The sequence below is a fragment of the Accipiter gentilis genome, unplaced genomic scaffold, assembly GCF_929443795.1.
Source record: "Accipiter gentilis unplaced genomic scaffold, bAccGen1.1, whole genome shotgun sequence".
NCBI lineage: Eukaryota > Metazoa > Chordata > Aves > Accipitriformes > Accipitridae > Astur > Astur gentilis.
In genome coordinates, this window is record NW_026060919.1 from 4,809 (window position 1) to 17,293 (window position 12,485).

General features: G+C 48.7%; 1 protein-coding gene across 6 annotated transcripts in view; it reads right to left on the reverse strand.

Moving 5' to 3' along the window:
* Positions 1 to 1,062: 1,062 nt before the first annotated feature.
* Positions 1,063 to 12,485, reverse strand: part of LOC126037109 (electroneutral sodium bicarbonate exchanger 1-like) — a 33,542-nt gene continuing 22,119 nt past the window's right edge. For 5 of the 6 annotated variants that reach the window (XM_049797325.1, XM_049797328.1, XM_049797326.1 and 2 more), the window contains 10 exons: positions 7,835 to 7,996; positions 6,991 to 7,104; positions 6,491 to 6,652; positions 5,626 to 5,877; positions 4,739 to 4,807; positions 4,022 to 4,195; positions 3,785 to 3,922; positions 3,206 to 3,306; positions 2,581 to 2,685; positions 1,063 to 2,310 (listed from right to left, as the gene is read on the reverse strand). In XM_049797325.1, the coding sequence (XP_049653282.1) occupies positions 2,598 to 2,685; positions 3,206 to 3,306; positions 3,785 to 3,922; positions 4,022 to 4,195; positions 4,739 to 4,807; positions 5,626 to 5,877; positions 6,491 to 6,652; positions 6,991 to 7,104; positions 7,835 to 7,996 (1,260 nt within the window). In that variant the 3' untranslated portion in view covers positions 1,063 to 2,310; positions 2,581 to 2,597. Of the gene's footprint in view, positions 2,311 to 2,579; positions 2,686 to 3,158; positions 3,307 to 3,784; positions 3,923 to 4,021; positions 4,196 to 4,738; positions 4,808 to 5,625; positions 5,878 to 6,490; positions 6,653 to 6,990; positions 7,105 to 7,834; positions 7,997 to 12,485 lie in introns of those variants that run through there. The other variant, XM_049797330.1, reaches the window with a different exon arrangement.

Below are 12,485 nucleotides of genomic sequence, written 5' to 3' on the forward strand. Positions count from 1 at the left end.
AAAGAACAAGGATGACGAACAAGACTTGAAGGTCAGCCAACAGAATTTGAAATGGATCGGTGGGCGCAAAAGCAGCCCTTCGACTCAAATGAAGAACCGTTGCGTGCGATCAGATGTAGGCAGTCCTATGATACTCAGTTACAGTAATTTTTATGTCTATGTATAGTAATCTGATTAATATGTAATTAGTTACGCCATAGAACCTGTTTGTGCTGAAGCTGTGGCACGCATGCTAGGTGGAACTATCCCCCGTGCATCCAGCGCTGCAATAAAGAATGCCTACTTTCTAAAACTCTTAGAGAGTTTCTTCGACCAGCTTTTCGGTATCATGGGTCCCCATCCCCGAGTCCCTGCTGAGCGTCCCCCCCAGCAGACTGCTGCTGGCCTGAGAGCTGCTGCCCCTGGAGCAGGACGTGCTGCACAAGGACCCCTCGGCCCCCTCCTGGCCCGGCAGCAACTTCAAGCCCAGCAATTTCAGCAATGCCTTCACTGGATTGCTCCTCGCCAGCAAAGTCTTCCCTCCGCTCGGGACAGGCTTGGGCACAGGCAGCTGCTACGGCCTCTGCCCCAGCACTGAGAGCACTCGTGGCTGCGGCTGGGGGAGTGGGGTGGGTGCCTGGGCACCCTGGCCCAGCAGCCCCTCGCCAGATGCCAAACCTCTTGCCGGCAGTCCTCTGGCAGCGGCGTGGGTGCCTGAGCCCCTTGGCCTGCGGGATGCGGTGCTTTGCCTGCCCCACTGTTGTCCCAAAAGTGGGGTCGTTTACCCGGCGTGCAAAATGCCAATATAAACACAGAGCAGAGGTATTTTATTCCAGTTCATGTTTACGAAAAGATGGGGGCTAGGTGGTAATCCGCAACGCTAGCACCCCTCATGCCTAAACGGGCAAGCAATCTATACAGTTCAGTTATACATATTCGATTTCCAAAGTTCTTCCCAAAACTATTGCTGGGAGTCGCTTATCTCGCACAGTTTCTATCAGGTTGAAGTTCCCCTGCTTGGAATTAAAGGTCCAATGTTCTTTTCTTCTACAGCGCATGCTCAAGGAGAGGGGGGGGGGTAAGTCTTTTTGGTGTGGAATTGAGTTGGTGGTCATGATCTCCCCCTGCCACCTTTCTTTACCTTTCCTCCAGTTTGCGAAGATGTTTCTGACTTCATGCCTATTAGCAATTGTTCAACTTTTTGGCGCCTCCTGGGGTAGGATGTTCCCTTCTTCTCAGTCTTTTAGTTCTTCTCCAGGGGAACAGTTGTTAGCAAGGCATGCGTTGATCATACAAAGGGGATCTTGTTTCACAAGAGCTTTGTGGCCTTTTTCGTGTGGCTTAAGTACATCATTTCTTAAGTACATCATTTCCCCCTGTGGTGGGTTGACCCTGGCTGGATGCCAGGTGCCCACCAAAGCTGTTCTATCACTCCCCCTCCTCAGCTGGACAGGGGAGAGAAAATATAACAAAGAGCTTGTGGGTCGAGATAAGGACAGGAGAGATCACTCACCAATTACCGTCACTGGCAAAAGAGACTCCGCTTGGGGAAAATTAACTCAATTTATTACAAGTCAACCAGAGCAGGGTAATGAGAAATACAACCAAATCTCAGAGCACCTTCCCTCCACCCCTCCCTTCTTCCTGGGCACAAATTCACTCCCGGATTCCCTACCACCCCCCAGTGGCACAGGGGGACGGGGAATGGGGTTTATGGTCAGTTCATCACACGTTATTGTGATACTTGCCAAACCAACCAAGAAAGGTAAAACTGGAGCGCAGGGAGCAAATGCTTTTCTTTCACCTTAGACCAACGGCTCGGAGGCTCTCTATGCTGACCTGCCGCAGAGGGTATCCCTCTTGTATCAGTAAGAGATGTAGGAGCGAATTAAAGCCAGGACCCCAAACCAGACCAAAAACCCGGTCGTGATCAAGAAGAAAGTGGAGAATGCATCAAATACAACAGAAAATTATTTTGGACATTCCCAGTTTACATTTGAAAAAAAGAGAAAAAAAAAGAGGAGGAATTAGGTATTAAAAGAGCAGCACTGAATGATAAAGCTGTAGCAGTCCCTCTACCACTACAAACCCACACCCCCACACGCACGTACGCACACAGACTTAACACCACCAAACTCCCCTTGACTGTGACGTTCCCCTCAGCTTGCTGGTCTAGAGATACTGAATGCCTGAAGCACACCAAGGATAACTGAAAACATCTGCATGGCTTTAATAGGAATCCTCCAACTGAAACAAAGCGCTTTCTCCCTCTGTCTGCGTTGGCACATCCCCGAGTCACGCTCTCACTCCTCTCCTTCAAAGTCAAGATTCCTAAACGTGAAAAGCGGGAGTGGGGAAAGGCGAAGGGAAGAGAAAAAGAGGGAGAGCATCATCAGTGGAAGACCTGCCAGCTGCTGCTGATTCAGCCCTGTTTGGGGGACCACCCCAGCAGAGAGGAGCTGGTTTGCATGCCACGGTCCTCCCTGCCTGTTCCCAGGGACAGGCCGTTTGCTCAGCCTTGCCGGCCAAAGCGTGGGAAAAGCGTAGGTGTGCGCCGTCGCTTGCAGAGGAGCACGGTCACGTTCACGTGCAATCCTTTACCTTTTTCCTCCCTGGATTCAAAGGGTTTCTGTCTTCAAAGTGAGAGCCTTCCATATGGTCGTTTGTGACATTTCATCCAGGATAACAATCTCAGAAGGATCAGTCCTGCAATAAATATTTTACATAGCAATCCGTGATTATGGGAACTGATGCCACCAAGGGCATTAGCATCAGCAAGAGGAACAGCGGAGCCCCGAGAATCAAAGCTCCGCATAAGTGTGGGAGGTTTTGCTGGATGAGGAGTTTTGGGAGGCAAGCCGGGGAGCTGCAGAGCAACAGCTCTGTGCAAAGGCTCTTGCTGGGGCTTAGCCCCGGTCCGGGTTCCTAAGCCACTGCTGGTACAGATCACGCCTGCAACTCCTCATGTGTAAGTATGAGGATCTCCAGCTACCGTAAAGGCACTGATGAGGCAAGGTTTGGGGGTCAAACATGAGTGCTGCAGCCACTCTGCTTGGGGTCAGAGCCCTGCAATTGCCTCCTGCAGCCTTGCCCCCGAATTCGATTTTCCCACCAAGTTGCCTGCTGGTTTCTGTGGGATGCCCCACAAAGAGGCAAGTGGAGAAAACTCTGCCAAACACCTTCAAGCTAATCTTGCCGGGGTTCCTGGCGCTTGGTGGGGCTTTACCCGTCACTGCTTTGCTTTGGGATATCCACGTCACTGGTCTTCCCCACGTTCAGCTGAACTGAACTTGCAGCAGCAGCAGCTTCCATGGCCCTCCTGGACTCCTGATGTAAAAAAGGGACAAATCACGTTCTCTGTCTTTGATCAAAGTGGAGATAAGCTGAATGCCCAGCACAAACTTAGCAGTCTGCCCTCCGCTTCTGCCCCTTGGCAGCTATAGGTATTAGTGCAGCAGGGGAGAAACCGTTCACTCCAAAGATTTCGGGGCAGGGGGATTGTGTGTTCAAAACACGATTATGAGCAAGTCTTGCCAGCAGCAGCAGCCGCAGCAGCATCTAATAATAATCATCATAATGATAATGACCTTTGTGAAAAACGACTCGTTTTAAAAATTACACCTGTATTCAAACGTTCAGCTCACTGCTACTTGAGGAAACAAAGGTTACAAAAGTTACAGGCTATTGGGATCTATTTCAATTGAGTGCTGATCTTCCCCCAACGTTTCCAGACAAGCTGTAAGAGAAACAGGCAATCTCACAGACACACGGAGATGTCCAGCCCCGAGGACACAGCAAGCCTTACCTCTTCTTCTTCTCCGGCTTCATTTCTGGCATCGTCCAACTTCTTCTTCCTTTCTGGCATAAGGTCATCCAGAGAGCTGAGCTCTCGCTTTGAGAAGCAGAAATCCATCGCTTTCCGGACAAAGACGAGAGCCAAAACCTTCACGAATAAGAGGGAAGATGCGGTGAGCTCAGAGACGATGCCACCTCTCACTCCAACGCTGCAAACACCCCGCTGCCGAGTGGCGGCAGCTCTTACCGTCATGGGAAAGATGATGGCGGCACGGGACACCTTGATGGTCCAGAGCAGGACGAGGCAGGTCAGCTGGATCGCCGTGAAGAAATGCACCTTTCGCAAGGGCACGTGCCTCAGGAAGATGAAATCCGGCTGGTGTTTCGCCAGCATCCAAAACAGCTTCAAGCGATCAAAGAACTGCGAAATAAAAGGGAAAGGTTGCCACCTTGGGACTGCGGCAAGTTGCTGGCCCTCTCGAGACGTGGAGGCACTTTGCAGCATCTCGCTTGCCGTCAGAAATCCTGGATCCCACTGCATTCCTCCTGGGAGCAGCACCCATTTTCCCTTCGCTCCATCTAGCAACCGGCTTGCCCCTGAGAGCTGCCCACCAAACGGCAACTATTCCAATGCCATTCCATTATTAGCATTTCTCGGCCCACTGAATCCCCCCGCGAGGATTTCCACCAGTGGTAGAAACTGCCTTCCCTTTGCACCAAATTCCCCCGCTTTCACGTAACCAAACACTGACCTGCCCTAAACCCTGCAACAGAGAGCGCTGAACTTGCCTGGTCCTCCCAGCCCTATCTACCTCCTGTGCCTCCACCAATCTTTTTCTTACACAAAAGAGTTTCATTGCTTGCTCTGCGAGAAGTTTTTCCCATGCCACTGCTTTTTTCCCTGCTGCTACGGAGACAAAATACCAGGGAGCCGACATGCTGCACGCTGTAAAAGAGTCCATACCTGAATTCCTCTGAGCGACGACACACCCATGTAGAGAAAGACGCCATAAAGTACAGGCATTGGTATAAACTGGGGGGGGGGGGGGGAACAAAAAGAAAAAGAAAGAATGCAATCGTTTCTTTTTCTGTATTGCATTTTCAGTATTACCACCCTCTTCTACAGGCACTGCCTAAAATTGCTTGAAGCTTTCCAGCTTCCATTCAGGCTTAGAGATAGGTCAGATATTAACCATTTTTTTGCCATTTTGTGCGCACGAGTGAGCTAAGGCTCTGCTTTAGGCTGAACTTGGGAGTTACCTCTCATCAGAATAACCCTATTTTCCAGAAAGGTTGGAGGAAAATAGGTGATTTCACCCGTGCTACCCTATGCCGCATCCTCTGGCGGTAGAAGAAACACTTCTGCCTATTCTTGGGGCAACAGGCAAAGGCCACAGGCCTCCTCCTAGCCTAGAGACGAGATTACTTTGTGGGAGGAACGTGCAAGGAAGCCCACAGGGATGACCTCAGTGTGTTTAGCTCCTGGGAACGGCTGCTCCGGGGCATTTGGGGAGCAAATTGCAGCCACTAAAGGGCTGCCTGTTTGAAAGACAGCAGATGTGCTGGTCTGAATATGCTCAACTGTAACCCATAAACATGGGTGGGCCTGAAAGACACCCAAAAATTCAAGCAGTTGCGTTGCTCGCTCACCTCGAGCACACCAAACAGGGGCCTGAAGGGCTGCAAAGCCTAACTGAGGCTGATTCCCACCGTGGGTCAAGCCCCAAGGGTTGGGATCACCTCCTCCTCCTCCGCTCCACAACTAACTACTCAGGCCTGCAGAGAGGGGAGTGTTTTTCTGTAACCTCCAACAAGCTCGCGGTTGTTGGGTGGTTTGCATTTTCCTCTCACCTTTAACACAGAAGCGAGGAAGACGGAGCAGCCCATGAGCACAAAGATCAGCAAGCCAGTGACTCTCTGCTCTCGTATCCCCAGAAACTTGGGTTGTTCTCCTGGAGCTGAGCAGTCAGACTCTACTTTGAGGCTATTCACGTGGGTGATGGACAGGACGGTCGCAGCCACAAACCAGGGCAGCCCCATCACAGAGCACACCCCGAGCATCACGGCCACCACAAAAAGGTCCAGGTGGTACCCGCATCCTTTCTGCAGGCAGGAAAACAAGAAACAGAGCATCCCATAGCACAAGAGCAAGGATAACGTCGCAAGTCAGACTCAAACCCTGCTCGAGCACAAGTCAATTTCTTCAGAATTCAAAACAAGAAATGGAAACAAGCAAGGGTGTATGCAGACTTTGCACAAGCACCTGGCATGAAAATCTGGCAGGAGTTCAGAAACAATGGATATGCAGAGCTTGTGCGATACATACTTCTCAAAAAAAAAACCAACCCACAACCCAAAAGCACCAAATCATTTTTTTCACTCACAAAGAAAATTCTGCCACTTGCGAGGAAGGTGTGACTCTGAGTTATCCCTGGCAGCGCATCAAAACAATTCATTCCCCACAACTGCTGCTGCTGCCATTTTAAAACAAAAACGCACTTCTCTATTGCTCCAAGATTAATTTGCTCCTCCAAAAGGTTGCTCATCTATACTGCCCTGTCACTTGCTCCCTGCTTCATCGTTAATCCAGGAGAGCATCCTGCCACGCAGCCTGACCTTGTCCCAAACCAATGCCTTCAGAAAGCATCGGGAATAAGAGCTTCCCCCCAGACCTGCAGCCCAGAAGGGGCTGGGGTCATCTCTCGCAGGCCCTTACCTTCAGCTTGTGCTCCTTCCTGTTCACAATAACGGCACTGATCTGCTGGTCCATGAATATCAAGATGGTGCAGAGCAGAGCTGGGACGAGCGCAGCCAACACCGTCCACCAAGGGTTGGGTCCTATGGGGTTGATGAACCACCCGCGGTCGTCTCTGGTAGGCTGCAACAAAGCCCACACATCAGCATTGTCTCCCAGCCCAGGCACTCCACTGGCTTTCATTTTCCCCTCCCTCCTTGCGTCAGAGCACCTCCCAGCCCTGGCTTCATGTCCCCCTCTCCCGGGGGCTTCAGCAGTGCCAGTCTCCTCCTTGCAAGCAGCTCTAGATACTTCCCCTGTAGGTATCTAGTTTTGGGGCCATCTTCTCGTTTCCAGGAGGAAGCAAGGCACTTGGAGGTGGAAGAGGAGATGGTCACACCACCAGCATCTCCTCCAGACTCAGCCCTGCCCTGCCCCGGCATCACCTTGTGGCACCCCCACGTGCCAAAACACCCCGTTACCTTGAACGCATGGGGGACCTGGAGCTTCGGCAATGGGATCCCAACCACAAAGTCAAGGAGCACCATGATGACGATGGTGAGGAAAACAGCAAAGTCGCTCACTGTGGACCGTACCTGGGGCGAGAAACCAGAGGTGAGAGGGGCATGGCAAACAGGGCCGTAAGGTGAGATGCAAGAGTTGCAGACATCCACAACATTAAGGCTGCTTAACCAAATCCCACCACCCCTCTGAGCACATGCAGCCTGATCCCTTGCTTAGATACTGCTGCTGTGTTTGTCCCTGTGAGATCTGGGGTCAGACAATAAAAAAAAGCTTAACTAGGCCAACAAGGGTTGGTTTAAGTCAAAATCTAAAGATAATAATAATAATATTAAAAATAAGAAAACACATGTCTGCCACTACAGCTACACTCACAGCTACAATGGCAACAAGGCACTGAGGCATCCTTTAGTCCTCAAAAGGAAGCTTCTCATTCGAATCTACTTTCCACTCGAGCACATAATGCGCAGAAGGTAGGGGAAAAAAAACAAACCGAAAACCCCAACCCCCAAAACTTTGGGAAACCTGACTTCCTACTACCTGAGGAGAAGAAAAAAAATAAAAAAAAAAATCAAACCCCAAAAATCTTCAATCTGGGGCAGGTCACGAGGCAGGTGGGAAACACTATGATGATTTTGCACTCATGGAAATGAGTGTGGGACATCCAAGCTCTTGGAGAGCTTGGCCTGCAAGGCCAACATTTCCCAGCTTGACCAAGGCAGGGCAAATACTGCTTAGTGCTCCAGGAAAGCCATTTTGGGAAACGAGTGCGGAGATGGACACTGGCCACCTCCTTCTACTTACTCTGGTTGGAAAGTAGAGGCTGGTTTTAAACGTCTTCAAGAAGCTTGACAGGGCAAAGGTGGCGAAGAAGAGGATGCAGCACCAGAAGAATACATCAGGGGTGTAGGGGCCGTCGCGTCCACAGGCAGGTCCTTGAAACTCCCCACGCAAATACTGACATTCCTGGAGAAACAGAGCGTCAGGACACAAAGGCAGTGCACGTGCGGCAGGGAAACCTCGCATAGCTAGGGGGTTTTGAGGATCTTGGTCCAAGATCCACGACCCTGTAACTGCTCCTGCCAATGGAGATTTATATTTAATGAGCAGCAGCAGCTGAACAAGTGACACATCGAACTACACAGCGGAGAAATGAGATGTGAGGAGACACCATACGCTAGTAACACATTACAAGAAACACTCATCCAGGTGACACTCTCCCATCAGTTGCTTGCATTCATAGCACTGTGTTTCCTTAACTGCATCTGGCTTCAGTCCTCACATCTTCCCGCAAAAAACAACATGCCAGGCTCTCCCAACCCTGTGAAGAAAACCTCATCAGCTTTCCTAACTAAAAAGTAATTCTTTTAAAAATTATTTTTAAACCTGAAAAGGACTAGGATTCACAGGACTAGCGTCATTACATTCACTTCACAGTCCTCCTCAAAATGGGAGAACAAAAGATAATTGACATGACAAACGCCACAGTTACAGACGTTCCTTCCTGGGGGTGCAGTTCGCACACCTAGGAGCTCATGCATGCACGAATGGGTGACGCCAGGCAGCAGCCTCCTTACGTGCCTCTGACCTCAGGAAGAAACAGGGAACATGAATACTTTTACTCCATTTGCATCCTGAGGACCAGAGATGAAGCCCAAGATTTGCCTAGATGACACAGTCAGTTCCTTTAAGGGATGAAATTGTTCGTTTGAGTTTGGCTTCAAGGACTCCCACAGCTGGCGATTAACTAAGAGGTATGCTACAGCGAGGAGCCCGACACACAGACTGCAGGACAACTCATCACGCCAGGCCTCTGAGCTTGCAGTTCTCCGCAGGGCCCGGTGCTGCCTGAGCAGGTGGATGGACTTCCCAGTTCCAGAAATACAAGCTCGTGAATCAAACCCTCCTCAAGCACGCAGGCAAAACTGGCTGCGCTTTAGCGAAGCAAACCAACAACGAGGCTTCCTTTGTTTGGGTGCCTCCTGTCTGACGATGCTCTGGGCTACTTTCTCTTCCTGGCAGCAACAGGAATAAGTTGCTCTCATACCTACCAGCTTCTGACAGAGAAAGAGGATGATCTCGTTCTTGCCTGCTAGGACCAGGGGTGGCAATAACGCAGTCTGCCGAGACTGGAAGGGGATGCCTTGGAGGCGGAAACACGCGGGTGTTCATTACTCCTGGGCACTCGGAATCACGGGAGGAGATGATGCCGAAGGGCCTGATCCGATTCACAAACTGACGCACCTTAGGACTGAAAAGGCTTCTCCTTCCACTAACTTACTTTTCTCTGCAACAACAGCCTCAGGAGAGTAACTTCTCCGTAACCCTTTACACTACAGCAACTACAATACTTAATCCTAATGTACCTTACAAGAAAACTACTGCGGTCTTGTCTACTAGACGGCCAACGCTGCTGCGCTTTACATTTTATTAACCTTTTGAAACAACGCACTAGCTTTCCTTGCAATCGCATTACGTGGGCTTCCTGGGACTTTATATATGCACGTTCGTTTTCTCTGGCTAAATCAGATTTGGAACGCAGGGGTGGCCATCTGAAAACACTGCAAAACATTCTTTTTACATACATCAGTTCTCTGGTGAAGGCAACAACTGAGGAGGATCTTCAGCTAATGTAAAACTGCGAAGCTCAGAGGAGTCGTACTCCAGCTAAAGATCTGCGCACTACTAGGCAGGAATGTCAAATTAAGCAATGCCCAACAGATACAAGTCATTGGACCTTTTCTTTTACAAGTAGGAAAGAAAGGGTACACAGAAAGATAGTGGTCTGTAGAAAATGCATGTAAATCATCAAGATTTCCAAGGATTACTCGAATCGCTTCCTGGAGAGGCCAAAACAAGAAAGGAAGGAAGAATATTAACAAGATAGCCACAATCCCACTGCCAAGTACAGTTTTCAGGCTTGGGAAAAAAAAATAACATTACAGTTTGCAGGAGTCATGGAAGAGCAGGTTCCAGATATTTTGCTTTTCCTCCTCCCCTTCTTCCCCCTGCTCCCTCCCATCACCTTAGAGCACGCTGCCCTAACAGATTCACAGAAACTGAAGTGAACGAATATCTTAACCCTGAATTAACATAGAAGCAATACTATGGAGAGTGGAGGTGTGCTTTTAAATTTAACAAGTTCTACATTTAAGAAGCCTCCTCCTTGCCAGCACAACACATGCAAGTATTGACCTGTTTCAAAAATAAACATATTCCCCTTTTTCGGAATATTGACCCAATTCAGTTACAAAGGAACTGTAATTCAGCCCCAACAAACTCCTGCTTTATAAACGGGAAACTTTTTCTAGGAATACCTTTTGTTGGGAAGTGGCTTGCTGAAAAAGGACATGGGCCTGTGGAAAAGTTGTGCGAGCAGAGTTCTGTGTGAAAGAATGTCAGTTTGAGCAACAAGACTAGGCCTTGGCTGAAAATAGCTGGCTTTACTGATATTGGGAGAAAAACAACAGCTGGTCTCGCTGTTATCAGGAGAAAGACAGGGACGGTGTGACCTTGGCATAACTTCACAAGTAACTTTTGAAGAAGTTCTCATGAGAAAGTTACTGAACACGCGTAGCTGCCAACCACAAGTGGGTGTGTTTTAGTAATGAATAAACATTAGCAATGTACCAATCATATTAGGACTAGTAGGCATAATTATCGCAAACTGTATAAATATGAGCTATCCGTGCAAATAAAGTTGAATCACTTCTATCACTCATATTGGGTCGACTTATGTGCATTCCTCCGCCGCTCCAACAAATGGTGCCCGAACGGGGACCGAAGAAAGGGGAATTGGAGCGACGGACACTGAGAAGCACCGGTAGCAGCGACTGGGGGGCAAAAGATTAACCGAACGCTGATCGTCTTGGTTGGTGTGTTAACTCTCGTGCCTGGACCATCCAAAAGGGGTTCGCCGTCAGTGAGGGCTACTGGAAAAAGGCTGCAAAGACTTTTTAACCGAGGTGCCTTAATCAAGGTAGCACCCAGGAGTATCAAGAAGCTGGCCGGCAATGGATCAAGAGGTAGCCCTAAAATTATTACAGTGCTTTTTAGAAAAGCGGGGAGTAAACTGCATTAAGCAAATTTCGGGGTTGGTCGCGTTAAGGGATGCTTTAAGAATCCAGATTTATTATTTAAGGAGAGTGAATGGCGTAGATTAGGAGACGTATTATGGGATATGGTAACTGATGATGATAAATCAGCTAAAAAACTAATGAAGCAAGGACAGAAACCTTTCAATTAGTGTGGGTACAGCTTTTGAGCTTAGTACCTGGAATGCTATTGGAACCTCCCTATGGGATGAAATTAGTGACGGGTCTAAAGAAGTTAAAGATCTTGTAACTTTATGGAAATTGATTAAGACAACTCTGTAAGAAATGAAAGCAGATCGTAAAGCGTCTGCGTCTGCTTTTGCTGCTCTCTCTCTCCAACCGCAAGCGAAAGGGAAAAGCGGGGAGAAAAACATAATGCAGCGAGAGAGACTTTTTGGAGCTTGTTCGCCTACTCTCGTGCCCTTGACTTCTGCTCCACTCCCTGGGACTGCCGATATTAATCAGCCATCCGACAGTTCCCAAGCCTCCCTAACCGTACGATTAAAGGAAACCCTACAGAATCAGGGAGTGAGTAAAAATCTGCCTACGAAAAACCAGCCCTCAGATACCACCGTTCAACATGAACAAATTATACCTAGCATACACCCTGATTCAAATAATGCAAACAAGGACTTGGCTACTCTAATAATAGAACAAAAAGAGACAATGTTAGAATTGTTAAAGGAAATGGGGAAAAGAGACGGGGAAACCAACCGCACCCGTGACAGACGCGGAGCCGCCTGTAATAGCCGCTGCAGAAGAAAGGCAGAGACATTGGAGGGGTGTAATAACAGATGCCATTATAGAAGGGACTATGCTCTAAGCATTCCCAGTTATTGCATCAAATGGACAGAAAAAATGGGAGGTGTTTGACTGGAAGGTCATTGAGAAATTAAGGAATGCTGTGAGTCAGTACGGAATCAAATCTGCGTTAACTCACCAAATACTGCAATTCATTTTTTCTGCTGATACGCTGATACCTCAAGATATTAAACAGCTAGCACAGTTGATTTTGACACCCGCCCGAATGTTAGTGTTTTTCTGGCAGTGGGAGAAGCTCTGTGATAGGGAACAAGCAACATCACGACAACAAACAGATCCCCTATGGGGAGTAACCATGCAGATGCCGATGGGTACTGGACCCTTCGCATCAGGGAACGCTCAGTTACAATGTGTCACTGAGGTTCATCATCTATCACAGATCTTGGCGTATCAAGCTTTTCTTACCGTACCAGACAATATGTACAGCCATGCTTTTACCCAGGTGAAACAGGAGAATACAATTTATGACCACCCTGACATGAACGAGGGCATGAAAGAAAACATGTTCAAAATACTCGCTTTTGAAAATGCTACTGAAA